Source organism: Chinchilla lanigera, unplaced genomic scaffold, assembly GCF_000276665.1.
Source record: "Chinchilla lanigera isolate Chin_1 unplaced genomic scaffold, ChiLan1.0 scaffold00008, whole genome shotgun sequence".
NCBI classification, from domain to species: domain Eukaryota; kingdom Metazoa; phylum Chordata; class Mammalia; order Rodentia; family Chinchillidae; genus Chinchilla; species Chinchilla lanigera.
In genome coordinates this window covers 12,200,721-12,222,489 of record NW_004955409.1, presented here as the reverse complement: position 1 = coordinate 12,222,489, position 21,769 = coordinate 12,200,721, and the positions used below count along the sequence as shown (strand labels likewise).

The 21,769-nt window shown below is 36.9% G+C and overlaps 1 protein-coding gene across 1 annotated transcript; it reads right to left on the bottom strand.

The window, feature by feature from the left end:
• Positions 1-969: 969 nt before the first annotated feature.
• Positions 970-21,769, bottom strand: Sav1 (salvador family WW domain containing protein 1; the record flags this gene model as incomplete). Its single annotated transcript, XM_005376820.2, is given in 5 exon segments — positions 970-2,281; positions 4,469-4,612; positions 7,087-7,357; positions 19,236-19,679; positions 21,659-21,769. Coding segments are annotated over 5 exon segments (1,155 nt in total). The 3' UTR covers positions 970-2,079.

Below are 21,769 nucleotides of genomic sequence, written 5' to 3'. Positions count from 1 at the left end.
TCTTTAAATATGCTGTTATAATTTAATGTGTATTTATGATGAGAGTACATGTGTTCTGCCTGAATTTATGACATTCTCCTACTGGGTTCTAATTAAACCATGTAGTGGTAGTACTGTTTGGAGATGCGCATTTAATTTCTACCGAAATTTTTTTTTAATGATTTCACATAGTTTGTGAAAGCACAGCGTCATTCCGCAGGCTTGATTTAATCTACATGATCTTACTCTTACCATGAGCTCCTACTTACTTTAAAATACATTTATTATATTGAAGAGCTTTTTGGTTGCTTTACCAGAAACTATATCTGCTTCTTTTATATTATGATTTAATATAGAATGTAAACCTCTTGATCAAAAATGCACAAAAAAATCACTTTGTATATGTATTTGAGTTTCACTGCATTGTATATTTTTTCATTTGGTACATAAGAAATGTATTCTTCATAGGTTTATTCTTTTAACATGTGAACTATTAAAGTTTACTCTGGTTCATAACATTAAAACAAATGCTTATTAAATTTGGAAATGTTTCTGAGGTACTGATAAAGAATGATGAAAGTTTATCTCCTTTTTTTTCAAGCTGCACTGTTTTCTGTTGACACTGTTAGAATTTCAATTTTCATTTTAAGAAACATCTAATCTCATTAGGTACCTTCCAGTTTTCTTAAAACAATGAGTGGTTTTATAATGTATTTTTAATAACTAAAATCTCTAGTGGTTTCATTAAGCAGAGCTCTTACAGAAAAAAAAGTGGGGGCAGGGTTGGTAATGACAAAGTAACGCTTCTGACCTGTAAGATGCAAAGTGGACACTCTGTCTTAGAAATGGCTGAGTAACAGGCAAGAACTCCACCAGCCGTTCTTTAATTTTTCTATACCCCTTTCATTATATTGCTTCTTTGGCTTATGGGCCTTCTGAACAGGGAAATCAAGCATGTTACATGTAAAATAGGCACTCAAACACCACACATTTAGTTTCCACAAAAATATATTTAATAAAGTTGTTATATAAAATCAAACACTTAACATTTTATCAATAATTCAAACCCACTCACGTCTTAACTGGGAGTGCTTTATATTTTGGAAGACTACCAAAACCAGAAAAATTATTTACATATATTTACAACACAGGTAAATGTAACTGAAAAGCTATGAAATTCACAGAATTTTAGAGATTTACAGGCTAAAAGTATCATATATTTGTATGTAATCAAATATACTGTACTAATTATGAACAACATTTTCATATAAACCAAAAGGGGAAAAACTAGGAAGGATATGGTTTTAAGTTTTGTAGCAAAAACACTTCGGCGATAAAAAAGTAATATAAAACTGATTTTATGGCCAAGACTTCTCGTGGAATCCCTGATTGTCACATTTGGCCCCGTCTGTGACAGGCGGTGTGCGGCGCTGCTGGGAGCCCTGCACGGTCTCACTGGAGCCCACCAACGACAGCCAGAGCCCTGGCTGAGAGCTGCACACGCCTTCCCCCGCAGACTAAGGCCTGATGCTGAAATTTACTCCTCAGAGGTTCTCTCAACGTACTTCAAAAGGTCCCTCACCCTTGGCAGGGAAAAGGGGCCACGACATAGATCACATAGAGAAATGCATCACAATAGAGGTTCCAAATCCTGTTTTGTATTTTGAACTACGCCATGATAACATGCACCCTATCCCTTCCAGACAACATTCCACATTAAGCAGTAAACATCTTTTTTTAAAAAACAGCATAATTCTTTTTAAAGAAAGGTATTGCTGCCGTAAGAAGTTACCAAGTGATCACGTCTATTTAATATATGGTTATGACATGTTCTTGCCACATTTTTCTCCATCAAGAATATTCAAAGCAGCTTCCTAACACACAGCATTTGGATGTATATACAACGGTGGCTCTTAAAATAATAAAGTCATTTTTATTTTGTAATAAAAGAAAACTAATAAAATACATGTAAAATTAAAATTTTTTAATTTCCAAAAAGTAAGCTGCCTTTGTTAACCAAGGTACTTGTCTGCATTTTTTAAGCCTGTGAAAATATTTTAATGCTCTTATAAAACGTAATATTTCTTTTGAAAAGTTAACTTAAAAATTCTTGCCGTGTTGCTGGGCATACCACTGCTGTCTCTGCTTGCGATTTTCCAACTCAGTGAGAAGAGCCTGTCTGTAGGCTTCATACATTTTAACAATCTGTTCCAGTTCTTTCATGAAGAGTAACTTCAGCATTCCCTGGTATGTATCCAGGTCAGCCAGCTGAAAGAGTTCCCACTTCAGAATGTGGTCGTATCTGTTTTAAAACAATGTTCACAACACATACATAAGCCGGTATTTATAGCAATAAATCAGTGTATTTTTATAAATACTAACTTTATTATAACTAAACAAATCATAAGCTTAAGATAACTAAATTATTAACGTGATATCTGATGGATTTTTTTTTTCTTTTTTGAGCTGGGGTCTTGCCCAGGCCAGCCCCAAACTCCCACGCTCGAGTGATCCTCCTGTTCAGCCTGCAGAGTAACTAGGGCTATAGGTGCATGCTACCATGCCTGACTACATACATCATTTTTAAGGAAAACTGTTACATTACTTCAAATTAAAGAATGTCCATTTCAGGGGTGGGATAGACCTCAGCGGCACAAGTGCCTGCCTGGCAAGCGTAAGGTCCTGAGTTCAATTCCCAGTACAAAAAAAAAAAGTCCATTTAAGTATCAGCTACCCTGCTACTAATACTCAACAACCAGGAACACCAATGACAAACTATAGTGGTTCTATCATTTCTGTGAAGAACTGAAGACTAAACCACACTGTGTGTGCACTCATCTGTGTCACTGGCTGCACACAGCCAAAGGGGAGGAGGTGGAGGAATGAGGAAGCATTGGTCACAGACTACTTCAGAGGATAAGTAACCTTGTATAAAACACGTTACGAAGAAAGGTGATAAACTTCACAAGAAAGATTAAGTAGACTACAGACGAGTCCACGCTGTGGCAAAGGACTCGTAACTACATATATCCTGGAAAGCCTATGGTCCTCCTCCCGCGGTACGTGGGCCGCATGTTGAGAAGGAACTATGCAATCAACTACCACAGTGATTTATTCTTCGAAAAAGGTCAGGAGATGGCACTGCAATTCAATTTTCTTATTTTAAAGATTAAAAAAACTGAAACCTAAAGTGTTTACTCCTGCAAGTGTTTACTGACTAAAAAGTCAGGAGGGAAGAGAAAGCTGTTAGCAATATGAATGCTAATACGCATTAAGACAAAGAACTTCAAATATAGTAAGCTTATACCTATAGAGTACTGGTATCTCTGAGATCACTGCAGTGCAGAAATAACAGCTTTGCAAGTTCTAGTAAATTTGCTTTTATTTATTTATTTATTTATTTGGTTCTTCTCCGGTCCCGGGAACCGAACCCACGACCTTGCGCTTGCCAGGCAGGCGCTTTGCTGCTGAGCTAAATCCCCAGCCCCAAATTTGTTTTTAAAAATCACTTATTATTACTTCCTACCCAGTGGTTCTCTGGCAAGTCATTTACTATTTTATTTCAAAGGGATCATATATCTAATGTAAAAAAATGTAACCCTTTATAAAAGGGAAAAAACATAACTGAGCAGTTAACATGCCACACCCTTGGACTCTGGAATAATCTTCGGGTCCAAGTAGAGTGTTTATTCCAGGAATATCATGAGCACAATATGCAAAACCACAAGGTAACATATTCCACTGGACTCTTATTCAGTTGCTTAAAATCTGCAAATTTACTAACAGGCATTGTTTTCTCTGTAGAAAGCTTTATGTTCTCTTTTATGGGAAACTATAACTACTTGTTTGTTTTCATTTATTGCTATTATTATTTTGCTTTTCTCAGACAGGGTCTTGTTTATAGTGCAGGCTGGCCTTGAAGTCACTAGCTAGCATAGGCTGACCTCAAACTCACAGTGATCTTTCTGCCTCAGCCTCCCAAGTGCGAGATTACAGGCAGGCACCACTATGCTGGGCCCCAAGTATTCCTGAATAGAAATTAAAAGAATACTTAGTGAGCCTGCATGATGAAACAGTTACATGTTAGGTACTTCCTAGAACTTCTGAAGATTTTACTTGATATAAATTCGTAATTCCTAACAAAAAGTCCTACTCTTGCAGAGTGCCCTGCTTGCTTTCACCCATGTCCTAGCATTTACCCAGATCCTTATTTTCATCACTTTATAAATTAATTAATCTCCCCTAAGAACGCAAGCTATTTACTGTATGACTAAAAGCAGAGATCTGCATCCAAAGAACTAAAGGATCAATGTTTGGAGAACTAGTATTTCTAATCAGTGGTCTTCAAACTTTGTAAGCTCTGATAGCCTTTATTCAACACAATATTACTTAGAAGCCCAATATGATTAAGAGAAAAACATGGTGCTACTATATGTGAGTTAAGCAGCTCAGAGATCCCGAAGAAATACCTGTCCTGTATTTCACTTACTTCACAGGGGCTCGAGCATACACTTGAAGCCAGTCAGGAATTTCTGCAGTGTGGTAAGGGTTTGCAGGTACCAGAAGGGACTGATTTCTTTCAGTCTGCTGTGGCTGGTATGTGACAGGAGGAGGTTGGTCATACCGGGGTACACTAGGAGAAAGAATTGGCATTTTTTAAGTCAAAAGCTGTAAGTCTAACCAAGAAACTATAAAAACAGTTCCTAAGCTTCCTTCCATGTGCTTCTTGTCTGAACTGACTACCTTCTACTCCTAAAAGGTAACTTTCTGCTACAAAAGCTTGCTTTATGAGACTACAGGGAAGTAAAAGCCACCTTCTCTTGAAACTGGTATGTTGCTAGTGATAGATACAAACCTAAACTAAACTTTCATATACTTTAGAGAAGTTTCTTCTGGCTGATACTTACTGAAGGACAATTTCAATGGATGTTATAGAAAAGTTGTAACCTTTACATAGAGTGACAAATTTCTACAAAAATATTAATTCACTATAAATTTACATTGGAGAAATTAATAGTTTCTCTCATAGCCAAAAAAAAAAAAGATGCTTTTTACTCCTTTTAAAGACTCTGAAAACAATCATTAGGATATATAGCACAGCAGGGGATGGAGAGTACTGTACCAGCTTCAGAGAACAAATGGGAATTAAGAGTTGAACTTATTTTAAATCAAAGTGACTAAAGAAAAAAAGACCAAGCTTTAATTAGTTCTAACAGCCTGGGTATCCAGTGAGGAGGGAAGGAGCATCTAAGTAGGGAAAAGGATATTTTGGGGTAAAGAAAGCACTGAACAACCTGTAGGTTAAAAACTGAATTCTGAAAGGCCAAAATGATCTATTTCAGACTGAAAGACAAAACTGGGAGGGGTTTGCCTCCAAACAAACATGTATGTGCATACCAGAAAAGATCACTGCTTTCTGTACTAGGATTAAAATAAGGGTTAGATTACATTATGGTTGATACAGATAAGGTAAAAATGGAACTAGATTTTATCTTCAATTTTTGTTTCATAAATAGGATTCAGTGATAACTACTGTTGGTGGGTGCGGGAAAAACAGGCTTTGAAGCCAAATATGCCGGCATTTTAACCTCAGCTGACCACTTACAATTTATATGAACGTGGCCAAAACCGCTTCATTTCTCTAAGCCTCAAGTTATTTGTAAAAGAACAATGAATTCATACCAGAGGTTCTCAGGATTAAATGAGCTAATGTAAGTCATAAGTTCTGTGTAAGGCCCAAAAAACATACAGACTCAAATACCTACTAGTTCTACTCGTATGAACTGAAGAAGTTTTATTCTCTTGTTTAATTTCTACAGTTTCTGAGAGTAACAAACAACTGTGAAAATGCTTTTAAGCTTAAAAATTCTATATTGAGAGGTTAACTGTGAAGAACAGAAGAGAAAACTCTTAACTGGTCATTTGGAGCACGAAGATCTCTGCCACCTGGTTACAGCAAAGCACAGCCGCAGGTTTGGTTCTTGGGAAAGGAGGATATTCAGTAACCGCTGACGGAGTGCCATTAAATGAAACCACTGGAAGCTGATTCAGTAAGTATGTAAAATAATTAAAGCAACACACTGCTCCAGCTTGTTTCAGATAATGATAGTAAAAAATATTTTCATAATGAGTTTTTATTGGGTGTTTTCTTTCTCTTTTTGCTCTGTAGTGCAAAATAAATCCAGGGCCTTTCACATGCTATGCAAGGGCCCTACCACTAAACTTAGCTCCAGTCCCATAATGATTTTAATGGTTCTAAAAAATTAAAAATATCTACTATAACCAAGAATCTATTTTATGCCAAGTGAAGCTAGGCAACATCTACCAACATACGAAAGACATTTTACTCATTTTTAAATCTTATTGCTCAGTTCTTGAAGCTTAAATATGGTTAATATGAAATACTGGCCAAGTCACTAGTAAGCTAATATCCACTTTATATGTACTTTGGAATCTAGCTTTATTTCACATTTATAACACATCTCAATTTGGATGAATTACAAGTGCTCAATAGTGACATGTGACAACTGGCTGTGATATTAGATTGCTATCTAATACTATAGGGTTAAATTCTGGCAATAAACCAGATCTGCTGGTAAATCCAGTATCCACAGAAATTGCCCGAAGAATCACTGGCTGTATTAGTACATCATACATTTTGTCCAGCCCCAATTTTCACTGATCTGGGAACAGTAAGAAACAACGTAAGTAGTCTGAAATTGAATAAAAACAGCAAGGTTTTCTAACTCCAAAGTACCTGATTTACTGGAAAGTAGGTTTGAAGTATATAGCAATTCAAATAAGAAGAGACAGGTGTTTTACTTGCTAGTTTTAATCTGTGGGTATCCACAACAAAAACACTGGCACAGTAAAGTGGAATCTAATCACAAGAACAGTGGTCTTGTTTTTAAAGCTAAAAAGTATTTAAGTATTTTTTAAATTATTAAAGTCATTCACTACTAAAAGTCAGCCCAGAGAAAAATGTCATAAGTTTAAAATTGAAGGATTTAACAAGGTTCAGGGTTTCCTTCTCTGATGAAAGTGAGTCCAAAATCTAATATAAGACAATTTCAAAACAGAAAATTGAAAATAAAGTCAGTACTTTACCTAGGAGCACAGGGATGCCTGTACTGAGCCTTTTTATTTGTGTGATCTACATAATAGGTTCCAAATTCTGAAGATTCCACTCGTTCCCATCCAGGAGGAAGTCCTTCCCGCTCGAGAGGATGGCTCCAATGCGTTGTGTTTGTGTTATGGTCTATGTAGTATTTCCTCCCCCTCATTGTCCAGTCCACAGACCAACCGGGAGGAAGGGGCAAGTCTTCAGACCCGTGGTTAGTTAAATTTCCTAAAGACGTAGCAGCAACTCTCCCAATACCTGGCAGGACAAAGCAAACGAGAAGAAATACAGCAGTTATCGTTTCTGCTAAAAATGTACGATTATATCATTATAAAGTTTTGCATAAAATTAGCTGAATTATTTAATTACAAAGAGGGAGAAACTGGACTTTGAAATTAGTGTGGGTTCTTTGGTTTGTTTGAGGCTTCCATCACCAGACCACAGAAATATTTAACTACTAGTGAAGCTACTCATGTACCCTGCTAAAGGGCAAGGGAGGAAAGAAAAATCTCACCTCATTCAACATTTAAGATTTGACATTTCATCTTAAAAAAAAAAAAAAAAAAAAGCAAAAATGAACTTGTAAAACCATTCCTACTTTATAATTTCTTAAAAATAATCTGGCTGTGCCTTGAGTTAGTAAGCTTATCGAAGTAGCAGGTTATAAATTCAGCACAGAATGATCAATCAAACAGTACTAACAATCAAAAACCTGAAACAGAAGCCACTGAAATAGTACCATCTATAAGGATGCTGCAAATCAAATATTTACACATCAATCTGACTGAAAGATCGAATGCTGAAAATTACACAACTGCGGAAAGAAATGAAAGGAGAGCTACCATGTTAATGGACTGCGAGAGTCTACCAACTGACCTTTATGTTTAAGGTAATTCCAATTACTATTACAGCAGTTTTTGTAGATACAGGTAAATGCCAGACAAGCCGACTTTTCAAATGTATACCAAAAGACAAAAGAACATACAGCCAAAATAATTTTTAAAAAGAGTAAATTTGCTTTTAAGGCTTCCTATAAAGCTACAGTAATCAAGACAATGTGATACTGACAAAAGAATAGAAAAACAGATCAGTAAGCAAAACAAGCACCTAGAAAAACACCCACCCTTACAAGATCAGTTGGTTTTTGACAAAGGTACAAAGGCAATTTAGTGGAGAAAGGACAGTGTTTTCAAAAATGATGCTGGAACACTTGAGCATCCATATGCAAAACAAAAGAAAAAACCTGAATAATAACCCATACTTCCCATCTTATACACACATTTGAAATGAATCACATAACTAAACTTTTAGAACAGGATAAATTTTTATGGCCTTAGGTTAGGCAGTGAGTTCCTAATCATGATGACAGAAGATGAATACAAAAACAAAAATACTGACAATTTGGGCTTTATCAAGATTAAAATAGGCCAAGCATGGTAATGATCTAATCTCAGCCCTCAGGGAGACTGAGGCAGAAGGCTCCCAAAGCCAGGTGTGGTGGCGTATGCCTGTAATCCCAGCACTCAGGAGGCTGAGGCAGTAGGATCACTAGGAATTTGAGGCCAGCCTGGGCTATAAAGCAAAGTTCAAGGCCAGTGTGAACTGCATAGGAAAACTCTGTCTCAAAAAGACAAAAAAAAAAAAAAAAAAAAAAAAAAAAAAAAGAAAAGGATCCCAAGTTTGAGCTCAGTTTGGGCAACTTAGTGATTTAGTAAAACGCTGTCTCAAAATAAAAAATGAAAAATAAAAAAAGACAGCTGGGCGTGTAGCTCAGTGCAAAGGCCCTAGGTTCCAGCTTAATAATATCAATCAATCAAAATAAGAATGTTTTGTGAAGAACATTCAACATTGTTAAGCAAAAGAAAATCAAGCTATACACTCAGAGATAAATTTGCAAACTGTACGTTAGGCAAAGGACTTTAGAAAAAAGAACTCTCAAAACTCCACATGAAGAAAACCTAATTTAAAAAAAAATGAGCAAAAAATTTTAAAAGGCATTTCACCAAAGCCGATGTTTAGGTGGTAAATGAACAAATGAAAACTGTTCAGTGTCATTTTAGCCATCACAGAATGCACATTAAAACCAGTCAGATGACAACACACACCCACAGACTGTCCAACCAAACCCAACGACGTGAGTTCTGATGCAGAGCAACTGCAACTCTTACACTGCTGGTGGGAATGACAAATCCTACAGTCACTCTCGCACGGCTTAGCAGTTCCGTATCATTAAGCTTCTAACATTAAAGCTTGTCATGTATACAGCAATCCTTAGCTATTTATCACAGAGAAATAAAAATCTACATACAAAAAGCTGTACATGCATGTTTACTGTAGTTACGTTCACAAGTGCCCTACAGTATGATAACCTATCTGCACACATATTTACAGAGAATGGATAAACAAACGATACTACATACATACAGTGCAATCTACTCAGAAATAAAAACGAATGATTTTTATATGCAACACTATGGATGACTCTGAAAGACATTATGGAAATAGCCCGTCTCAAATGGCTATAAATTATATAATTCCATTATATGAATTCTGCATTTTTTTTAAATATGAAATTCTTAGAAAGGCAAAATCATGTACTTGGAACTGGAGGTAAGGCTAGAGATTGATTACAAACAGACAAGTAGAAATTTGGTTTGTTTTGTGTGTGTGTGTGTGTGTGTGTGTGTGTGTAAATGTTCATATACTGACTACTGGCATTACATGAATCTACACATATGGTAAAACTCAGAACTGGATATCTTTTTGTGAAAGTTACTATAATTTATTTTAAGAATAATAACTATGAGCCAGGCAGAGCAGCACAGATCTGTAAGCCCAGAACTCTAGGATCATAAACTCAAGCCCAGTCTGGGCAATTTAGTGACTCAGTGAGACCTTGTCTCAAAAACATTTTTTAAAGATCTGGGGATGGAGCTCACTCAGTACAAAAGCCCTGGGTTCAATACTGAGGACCACGGAAAAAATAGTAACTGTAACTTTATTCTACGTAGGAACAGCGACAGTATAACAAATCCGCCCCCACCCCACCTCAGTGGCTTAAAGGAAGCATTTAATTAATCCATAAATCTGTAGATTAGTAAGAGCTGTTCTCTGTTTTTCTGTTATTTTTGTGTAAATTATCTTTACTGTCATTACAAGCATTTAATTAGTCCACAAATCTGTAGATTAGTAAGAGCTGTTCTCAGGAGGTTTTTCTCTGTTATTCTGTATAAATTATCTTTAGTGTGTGTCATTACTTGATAAAAGTTGTATCTACTATGAGATAACTTTCTAAGTAAGGCTTTACTGTTGATCAGACCTCCATTCCTTCTCCGACCTAAGCTGCTATTTCTCTACCCCTTGTTTACTCAGATGCAGACACATCCACTTCCTTGCTGTTCTCAAACATAGCAGGTATGGGTTGCTTATTCTCCCTAGAATACTCTTCCTTCAGACAGCTGCCTGGCTCACTCTCATCCTCTTTGAATCTTTGCTTAAATGATGCAACAAAACTCAGTCCTACTACCTATGGCAATCTGTATCTCCCCAGCTTCCACTTACTGTTTCACCTTTTTCGTATCATTTATCCTTTACACTTATAATTTTTATCATCTTTCTTACAAGAATTCCACAAGGAAGATCCACAGATAGGAATCCTTGCTTCATTCCCACGTAGCTCTCAGGGGTCTACACAGTGTCTATGGGATATAGTACACAGTGTTGAATAAATAGGCTGTAGTAAGGAAGAGTATAGTATGAGTGGAGAAAAGACACATAGATTAGTGAACAGAAAACTTAGAAGAGACCCACACAGACACCACCTGTTACAGATACAACAAATCAATCCAATCTACCTAACACAAACTAGAAATCTAGGCTACATTAAGAGAAAAGGCAATTTGCAAGCCAGAACATACTAAATAACATCATAAAAACATTTACATAATCTGTAGGTATAGGCACATTAATAATGTGGAGAACCCCTACCTATATGTTTTTATAAAGTCTGAATTTATTATACAGATGTATCATGTTTGTAATAACATTAAAAAACATTTCACCCAATATAAAATACTTGAAACATAATACAGAACTGGCAAAAGTACTGTATTGTAAAGGATGTGGGGAGCTGGGGAGAATGTGGAATTAAGTGATTTAAAAATGAATAACCTGGAAGTCCACAGAAGCAATATACCAAAAAAATGCATTAAATATTTTCCTTGATTCTTGGCCTTATTCTGCTTCTCTCCCTCTTGTGTTTTGCCAGTTCTAAAACTGCCATGTTTCTTATAATCAAGCGAAGAAATAAAATAGCCACAGGCAGCAGCTGTAGAGTGCCATCACAGCCTACAGATATTCAAACGCAGAATGTTGCAAAGAAGAGACTGGGTTACTATTCAGGTGTGAAAGAGAACCATTCCAGGAAAAATATCTGTCTGGCAAAAGTTCCAGCTGGCTGAAGAGTTTTTAAAATTATACTTGGCTAGAAACTAAGGCAAAAGATTAACTTTAAGGAATGGCAAAACAAACATTTTTATGTTTTGGTATGATACTGACAATCCTAAATATGCTAAAAAAAACCCAACCGTAATCTCCCCCCTGGATTAGAATAGCAGTGTGTCTGTCAATCATAATGCTATGTATATATAAACACTGGTGACAAAAAGCAATTCACAAGAAACTTCAAAACTAAGGAAAAAGCTGCAATTCAAGCTCTGATTCTACGTAAGTAAACACTGTACAGGTTACTGGGTGGTGATTCTAAGAAGTGCATGTTCACTTAAAAACAAAACGGCAAATGTGTAAGGCTAGTCACTGCAGCATCATCCACAGTAAAGATGAAAGGCTAGAAAGAAACCGAAAGTTCACTGTTAGGGTTTTGGCGTGTTATGGTTTGGCCCAAAAATGTCCCCAGAAAGTGTCACGTGTTCGGAAGTGGGGATTTCAAGCCTCTGCCCAGTGAAGGCACTAATTTCATCAGTGGATCAATCCACTGGAGTTTATGTGTGCACGGGCCGCTGGGAGGTGGGCTGTCGGAGGAGGCGGTCACGTGCCTTTAGAGGGTGCACTTGGTCTCTCTGCCTGTGGCTACCACCAGGCGAGCTGTTTTTGTCCACCAGGCCATCTCTGCCTTAAAGCCAGCTGACCAAGGATGGAAAGCCTCTGAAACTGTGAGCCAAGAAAACCTTTTCTCCTTTAAGTTGTGTGTATCAGGTATTTGATCTCAGCAACACAGAGCTTACAGAGGATGATTATGCTAGTATGTCTAGACCAGATGAGAATATAGGTGTTTTTATACCTACACAGGTATAAAAATGAATGAAGTGAATTCTATTTATTGATCTGGAGTAATACCCAGGATGTATTAGGGGTAAGGAGAGGCAAAAGGAAGAGTCTCCCAGTTAATCTGGATAATCTGTAGCTTGTATACTTGGGAGTCAACCTATTCAGTGGCTCTGGGCTCCAGTGATCCCTGCCCTCCTGCATTTTCCCCTTGTCAGTGTGTGCAGTAGTTTATGGCAGGAAGGATGGTATGCGACTTCTGATACTGAGACACAGAAGACTGCAGCCTTCCATCCTCATCAAACTCATTTTATGGCTCTTGAACTGCTTTGCTTGTCTGCCATGTCATGAGAAGTTCATGCAGTGAGAAACTGAGGCCTCCAATCAGAACTGAAGCTTCTGGCCAAGAGCTGTGTGGGCGTCTTAGGAGATCCTCCAGCCCTGGGGAAGCCTTCAAGTAACTGTGCCCTCCTGACATACGAAGTACAAATTCATGAGAGACCCTGAGTCAGAACCACCCAGTTACGCTTCTCTCACATCCTGACCCACGTAACTGAAATGACGAATGTTTGCTGTTTATGCTACTGAGTTTGGGAGTAAAGTTTCATACAGCAACAGATAACATAATACATATGAAGTGTGAATAGTAAGTATGAATACATGTGTATAAAAATAGATATAAATACACATATATAGCACTATTTTTTATATACACACACACAAACATATATATATGCCTATTTTCATAAAAGGTTGTAATGCAAAGATACAACAAAAATTAGTGGAAATGGTTATCTACATGGGAGGAAAGGAAAAAGGATAGAAGGAGACAGTGGTAGAAGTAATTTTCTAAGTCTATTTTGTCTTATAGTTTTGATTTTGGAAACTTTTAAATGTCCTATCTAACTATAAAACAAAACTAAATCAATATTTAGAAGAAGCAATTCCTAAAACACGAAAACAAAATAAACAAATCTAAGCATAAATCAAGTGGCTTAACCATACTTGAGAAAAATTATTCAAAGTGAATTTATTTATTTATTTTAGATAGGGTCTTGCTGTTAGTTCAGACTGGCCTTGAACTCACTATGTAGCCCAGGCTGGCCTCAAACTCACAATGATCCTCCTGCCTCAGCCTCCCAACATGCTGGGATTACAGGCATGCGCCACCACACTCTGCTCAAAGTGAATTTAAAATACAATAATGTGTACTTCTTTGCTGGGAAATGTCTTAAAAAATAAGCTTCTAAGGTTTTATTCAGTTCACACTGCCCTCTCATATGAGAGTTAGTGACTCCCTCCCCAGGACTACAGAAAGGGGAAAAAAGTAACTTCACAGTGGAAAAGCCTGGTAGACTTAGGTGATAATGGTTAACATCACCAGTAATGTCACGTAGATATCATGCACCTCCTTATATATAACACATACACTCTTTCAAGAAACCTTAATAAACCCAGCCTAACCATGTGAAAAACATCAAACAAAAATCCAAATTGAAGGACAGTCTATAAAACACGTCCACTACTCAAACACACACGCACACACACACACACACACGAAGTAAAAAATTTGAACAGACCAGAGAAGGCTAAGGAGATGTGACAATTAAATGAAATGCATAAGTTCTGAAAGAGAAAATACTACTTAAATGAAACCTGAAGTTTAAAAAAAAAATCCTTGAGTCTATAGAGATACCCAAAATAGAAACTCAGTAGTTATCTTTGGAAGTAGTTAGGATTCCACTTTATTATTCAGAAAAACAGTAAATTAAGGGAGATATCTAGCACTTATTTATCCCATCTTTCTCACATGATTAGCAACCAAGTAACTTACAAAGGAAAGTTCTTATTATAGAATTCCAACTGTTGTACAGAAGAAATAACAGAATTTTAAAAATCACCATTTCAACTCCTACCAAAATCCTGATCTACTTAACAATCCTTAATGGCCAAAAGCAATAGGTAAAAGGGTTGCTGTCCATTCCTCCCGCGGCCCCTGGCACTGGGGACTGAGCCCAGGGCTTTCTCAGTGGGCTACGTCCTCTGTCCTTTTTACTTTAAGAGACAGGGTCTTACTAGGTTGCTGGTGAAGGCCTTGAATTTGTGATTCTCCTGCCTCAGACTCCCTAAGTGCTGGGATTATTATGGATGAACCAGGATGACATTTGAACCCACAATCAATTTTAGTATCACAAAGGGAAAATGTAACTGCCACTAGTAAGACAAAAAGGAAGCTACCAATTTTGAAGTAAATTCGTACTACAGAAAAATGAGACTACTTCTGAATCACAAGGAAAAAATGTTTTTCCATAATTTCAATTAGTCCCAGAAAAGAATAAATGGCTTTCATCAATAATCTTCAAAATTGCTTCTGTTTGCAGGAATTAACAGGATAAATATGTTCCAATAATACAAAGTAAAACATTCACAAGCTAATTACAGGGTTTTCCAAAGACAAGTAGAAGTATTCTTTCATCTCCACCAAGCTTTCACTAGACATGCCTTCACAGAACTTAATCTGTAAGATATCTATGAAATCCGTATTTGTAAGCTGAAGATTTCTAGTTTCTAAACTTTAACTGTCTACAGAGATTAAAATGAATCTGGGTCACATACAGTGGCATATACCTATAATTTCAGCTACTTAGGAGGCTGCCGCAGGAAGATCACAAGTTCAAAATGAGCCTGGGCAACTCAGTGAGGCCTGTTTCATAACAAAAATTTTAAAAGGAGGCGGGGGTTGGTCAGGGATGTAGCTCAGTGGTAAGAGTACTTGCCTAGCATGCATAGCATGCCTGGGTTGATCCTCAGTACCAAAAGAAAAAAAAATTTGAAACTTGAAGTTCCAAAAGGTTCATGGTGATAAACACTAACATTATAATCAGGATGTTGATAGAGTTGTAAGTATTAAACAGAGCCATTAATTTTTCTCTTCCTCTGCGAAAAGGATAATCTAAAGATTCTCAACCTTTCCTTAAAAATTGATTCCTGTTAACTCAATATTTACAGGAATATCAATCCAGTATTTTTTAATAAAGCCTGACATTTTTCAGTTTAATTTTTGTTAGCTGATTTCTTTAGTGATCTTCAAAACATTTTAAATATTTTTTTTAATTGCTACTTAAAGTTTCATAGAACTAAATTATGTGCAAAACAAAGAAATTCAATCTGCTTAAGACTTCCTGTTAACAGCAGGATTCCTTCCTTTGGCACACACAGTAACTGACTGGCACGATGGCCAAGAATGTTAAGGTCAAGTTTCATAGCTAAATGTAGAACTCCCTCGGCCCTAAGATGCTTTATGATAGTATACAAAAAGCTACTACACAACTTCAACTTGTTTTTGTGCTTCTGCTAAATAAGATAAATTTAACCATTTGAGAAAAAGTGTTTCCTGAAAATCTAAGAAACAAGTAATTAGCAGGAGTTATTACTGTCATTAAGTCATAACAAATTTTTCCATATTTTTGGTACTTACATTAGTAACAAAAATTTAGTGCAGTATTTGTGAATACAGACCCGTCTAAATAGCTCATCCCTACCTTCCTACACCTACTTTCTCCTTCCCATTCATTTAAATTCCTGTAAATCTTAAAAATATAAGTTTTAAATCTTTTCTGAATTCAGGAAACTCTGCTATTGTCTTATATTCAGATCTTTCCCTTCTGGAAAAGACAATTACAAGGCTTTTCTGTTTGGTTACTAAGCTGATTGTTAATCTTTCCCTGCAATTTAAAAAATTCCTTCAAAGCAGCACTATTTTCTTTTAGAAAGTAAGCCATTAAACTGTACTGCCCTGACATAAATTAACCATAATAAATGAAGTTTCTCAAGCAATGTATCACTCACTGCTGTAATAAATACATGTTTTTCTAAAAAAAAAAAAACTGGAGGTAGAGATATTTTATTACAAAAAACAATTTCAAGTATCTGCAGCCTTCTGTAAGCCTGGTATAATCTGTTGTGAAAGGGCTTGGAGTAAGCAAAAGAACACAGAAGCCTACTGTCATCAAAAGCAGGTTTTAGCTACCCCACAAAAACAAATCATATTTTCAAAAATGGTATCTTTTAACTTCAAAAAATTCTCAATTAACTTGTACTTTATTTTTAAGCTGTGACTGGAAAGCTGGTTTAAGTATGTCTTTAAACTATAAAAACCATGTCAAGATTGCTCCTAAGTCAGTGGAAACTATTTTGCAAATCAGAATTTTAAAATAAGCCATTAATTTGGTATTACTAATTCTCCAGACATACTGAAAGCTCACACAGAAAAGTACCACACTGGGTATCCCTTCTCCACAATGCTTGGGACCAGAGTGTTTTGCATTTGAATATTTTGGATTTCAGAATATTTGTAAATACAAGCGATATCTGGGGGAGTCGATACATGAAAATCATATGTTTTATCTGGACCTTATACACAGTCTAAAGTGCCATATTTTTAGTGTACCTCTCTATAGACTATGATCTGCCACAGGAGGTCATATGTGGAATTTTGCATTCACAGCATCATATCAGGGCTCAAAACGTTTCAATTTTACAGCATTTCAAATTTCTTATTTTATAATATGCTCAATCTGTACGACTACACAGTGATGTTTGCAATAGAGATGGGAAAGGTGAGCACAAAGAACAACAAATAATCTGCAACAAATGAGGCTACTATTCCTATTCTCCCTTCACCTAACTAAAACTGTCTCAAGTCTCTAGATCTGGAACCTCAGGATTCATTCATTCTCTTAGCCATTTACTTCTGGGGCATCCCTGTGTTAGGGGCTATGCTAATCCCACTGGACTCTCCTTTCCTCTGTTCTCGCACTTCTCCCCTTTCCAAACATGAAAAGCAGGTCCTCATTAATTCGTTTAAAATACTAACCACTGGACATGCACCAAAGTAGAAAACTGTGGAGTTATTACTCATAAAAAGTGTGTAACATAAAGAAATTCATTCAAGTCAAAGCCAAGGACATGAAAACTGTACAGGACATAATCGTAACAACATAAAAGAATTTAGCATGAAAAAAGATAAAGAAAATAATTGTAACAAAGAATTGCTGGTAGATGGGTACTTTACATTTCTGCATTTTAAAATTTCCTCTAGTAAAGTTATTAGTCTAAAAGAAAATGAGCATTTTTTTTTTATATATTCACTTTTGAATTTGGGTAAAAATTATTTCCGAGGATGAGAACTACGTAATATTTTTTAAAAAAACCTCCAATTCTCAGTATGCAACTGTGTTAATCTAGTTCTTTAAAACCAAAAAGGTACTCATACATGCTCATTTCTACATGCCTAGAGAACTGTTCCTCTTCAATATCCTGATGAGATTACAGCTTTCACAAAATAAGCTGCACTTACTTTACATAACATTCACACTATTCCTCAGTTTTCAAAATTTAGTGATTTACTTTTCCCCAAACCTATAATCTTCATTTTTCCTTGAAAAGATATCCGAGATCTCTTTTCCTCTCCATTATCACTGGTAGCTATAATCAATCACCTTTCCTCTAGGGATCTATCCCAAACAATGCTATAAACTAATCTCTACACACTATTTTAACAAAACCATTTCTCTTTGTGAAATATATAGTGGCTTCTGCTTGACTCAAATCTGCTTGCAGTTGGAAAACAAATCCGTACTTTATCTTTTATCTTATTTCCTAAAAAGAGGCAGTACTGTCCACTTCCTGAAATTCAAACCCTGCCTATCTATTCTGTTTTCCCTGGGCTATTCTCAATTTCCCACGTAAATTGATTTCTTCTGCTCTGTTACAAGAAGCCCAGTTCAAGTCTCACCTCCTCCATAAATCAGTCTTTTAAGTATTCTAGTCCACACTGACCTCTATTCTGACTCCTTGTCACTCTCACAGCTGAGACCACGAAGTATAACAATTAATTATTCTATAGTTAGTATCTATATAATTTGATTTTGTTTCCCCATACACAGTATCCCAAGAGGGTTGAGGAAATTGCTGGACATCTAAATGACTAAAACAAAATGAATACAGTTTTCCCTACAGTCAAAACTCTCACGCTCCAAACTGTTAAGTCATCTTATTTGAAGTTACATGGGCTAAAATGTAAGTCTTCATCTTGCCAAATTTCAAGCCTACGACTTACTAGGAAGGAAAGAAAACCACATGACGAAGTTTAATTTTCAAGTTGTGTTCCTTTATCTAGCATAACCCAGCATTTTAGGAAAAAGTAATAAAAGTGAAACATTTCTCCAAATTTCTTCTGTTTCTTATAGATGTAGCCCCAAAGTAAGGTACAAGTAAAGCAGATTTTTTTCCTTAATTACATAATTACTATTTTTTGCCTGTTACAAAAAGAATCAAAAGACATATTCAACACATAAATGACCATTTGAAGTCTTTTTGACCAAACTGAGAAATTACTGAGCCACGAATGATTATGTTCAGAGAAAAAGTGCAAGATCTTACTAAGTAATGTAGCTGCCCATGGTATCACTTAGCATAGCCAATTTTTCCAATCTTTTCTCAGATTTAGGTCCAGTACCTCTCAAGACTAACTCTCTCATTTCACCAAACCTACATCTAAATTTAACCCAAATGAAGACATCAGATTCTCCATGTTCTCAAGGCTCAGTTTTAACAGTGTAGATAATCTTGAGATAAGTAACAAGTTTATAGAACAGGAATTAATAAATGGACTTAAGAATTCTGTCACTCATTGTAGGTTAACAGCTACTGCAAGCAGACTTAAGCCACACTGGCACAACAGACAATAAAAAAAAAAAATTAAGGGTTATCTGTTGGCTTCCCAGAAAAATCTAAAAATGAACACTGTCTTAATTGCAATGCTAATGTACTATCTACAATGTTAAGATACCTGAGGCATGCCTCCCCTGATTCTGTGGCATTCTTTGGAAGAGATCATGGTTGTAGTCATAATATCTGTAATCTTCATGCACACGATCTCCAAGTGCCCGCCTTCTCTGACCATCAAAAAAATTATCTGAATAATAATATCGGGAACCAGAGTCTCCATTTTCAACAGCAAAACTAACTTCTGTCAAAAACGACTGAGAGGAGCCATACTCCCGAGGGACATCTGCCAGACTCCTGGCAAGGTAAGAAGGTGCAGATAATCTGTTGCTTTCTCGTCTCATTATCTCATGAGATGTTCTTTGAACTGGAGTTCTGAGGAAGCTCTGGTTTCTTGAAACTACTCCATCTCCAGAAGCTGAAAAAGCAGCCGAGCTTGAATCTGGAAGACAGATATCAGTTCGTCTTGGAATTGTTGGACCGTGCCGGATAAATGAAGGCATGAGATCTATAATAAAATAGGAAATAAAATCACCACTTTGATAAAAAAAAAAAATACATAGTTTTCTAAGGATTTTCATTTATGTCTACCACCCTTAAATCAAAATACTAATTGACTTAACAAAATTTTAAACTTTGATTTAAGATGGTATTTTAAACTGAGGAAGATTATTTTCCCACTCAAATAGGAAAATAATTTGCATGGATGTGCTACGTACAAACTCTGCCAGAATCAAATGTATTCTGTGTACTACCATAGATAATATGATGAAATAGCTTAACTATGAAGTATGTATCAATGAAATACTCATGAATTAATGTGTAAGAATGGAAAATCATTAAATAATTACCAGCATAACTTACGACTAGTTTTGTTGTTTCTGCTTCTTTTAGAAATTGTCAAATATCCTTAGAGGGAAAAAAATTTATACAAATCTACTTCCAAACACACACAGATTTCCTTTAAAACACTTTAAAATCAGTAACTTTCTATGAATTATCTAGTACTAATAACCAAAGACTGCAAAACAAAAGCTTAGGTATGAAAATTAAAAGATCTAATTTCAAAGAGGCACACAACTGTTAAATCAGATCAAAAATGCCAAGCCTAAAACTATGGCTCCTTTAAGATTATAATTCAAAACAGAAGACAGTAGTAGAACAATGGCCTTCAGGATATAGTACTACTGGATATAGCACTACTGAACATAGAATGTAAAATAGCTAAGACATTCTTGGTGAGAAAACAAATGTCTCTAAAAAACGAAGAAAACTACATATAGTGTCCGTTTTATTCATTAAGCAAACACTATTAAGGGCATTCGTATTAATAAGCTTCAGAAGCTAAACTAAGTATCAAAATAAATAAAGCTTAACACCTGATAACAAAAATGAAATGCTGTTTGAAGTTACTGGTTTACAGATGTGATCTATGCAAGACTTCAAGCACAATAATGTTTAAGTTTTCATTTAAAAACATAAGAGAATGTACCACTGAAAACCAAGCTGTTAAAACCAAGTTTAAAACTCAAGTTTCAAGTTACCGATGTACTGATGTGATCTACTTTGTTGAAAGCACTGCAACTACCACAATCAGCCTGGAAAGCTGATGATATTATAACGGAAAAACATGCTCTCCGCCCCTTTCTGGGTGTTTTTGGGCCAATACTGGGAACCCCTATGAACAGCTTTTCCAATTACAGTATGAAGTAATGCTTAAGTCACAAGGTTACCACCGGCTTCCAAGCAGGAAACCTACACAAAGGGCCCTGGAGGCAGTAGGAACACCTAAAGATTAACGCACTGCCTCACAAATGTCTTGACCGCATACGAAATAAAAATTCCGGAAATTCAGCTCGAAAACCCAACATTTTAAACTGAGAAGCAAAGCAGGGGGAAGGGGAAACATGCCCTATTATTAGTTTTTTAAAAAGCCCCCAAACCCCCAACTTCTTGGCAACTTCCCCGATATGACAGGAGTCGTTTTTGAGTACTCTGGCTTTTTGGAATCTCACGACAATACCCAAATACAAACGTTTTGGCTCCTGCGCTCTGAGATCTAAGAGCGATGAAGCTTTGCTAAGGGCTACAGGGCAGCGGTCTGCTTTTCACTCCCTCAAGTCTGCGTCCTGCAGCGGGGCTCTGGAACTCCGTCCCCGCAGTTTGTACCAGGCAGGGCGCCGCGAGTGACACCCGCAAGGCTTGCAAGGGTATCTCGAACGCAGGGGAGGGAAAGTAGCCCCCTCTAGCCACTTTCACTCTCGGCGCCAGAGGACCAGAACCGCCCCAAGCTCCGAGGCACGACCGCCCAGCCCTGCGAGGAGGGCGCGCCAGGGAAGTTGTACACTCAGGGGATGCCTCCGGGCGGGGAACGACCTCTTCCTACTCCCCGTTCACGTTCAATGAACGCACACCACTCCCCGCACGGGAGCAAACCACCGCAATTTCCCAGCGCCCGCGGGGTGCCCGCGCCCGCGCGACACTCACTCCGCAGCAGAGGCGACGTCTCCTTCTTTACGTACTTCCCCTGCACCTCGGCCGGCTTGGACACTTCGTTTTTGGTTTTCTTTCGGGACAGCATCCTCGCCCAGGCCTCGG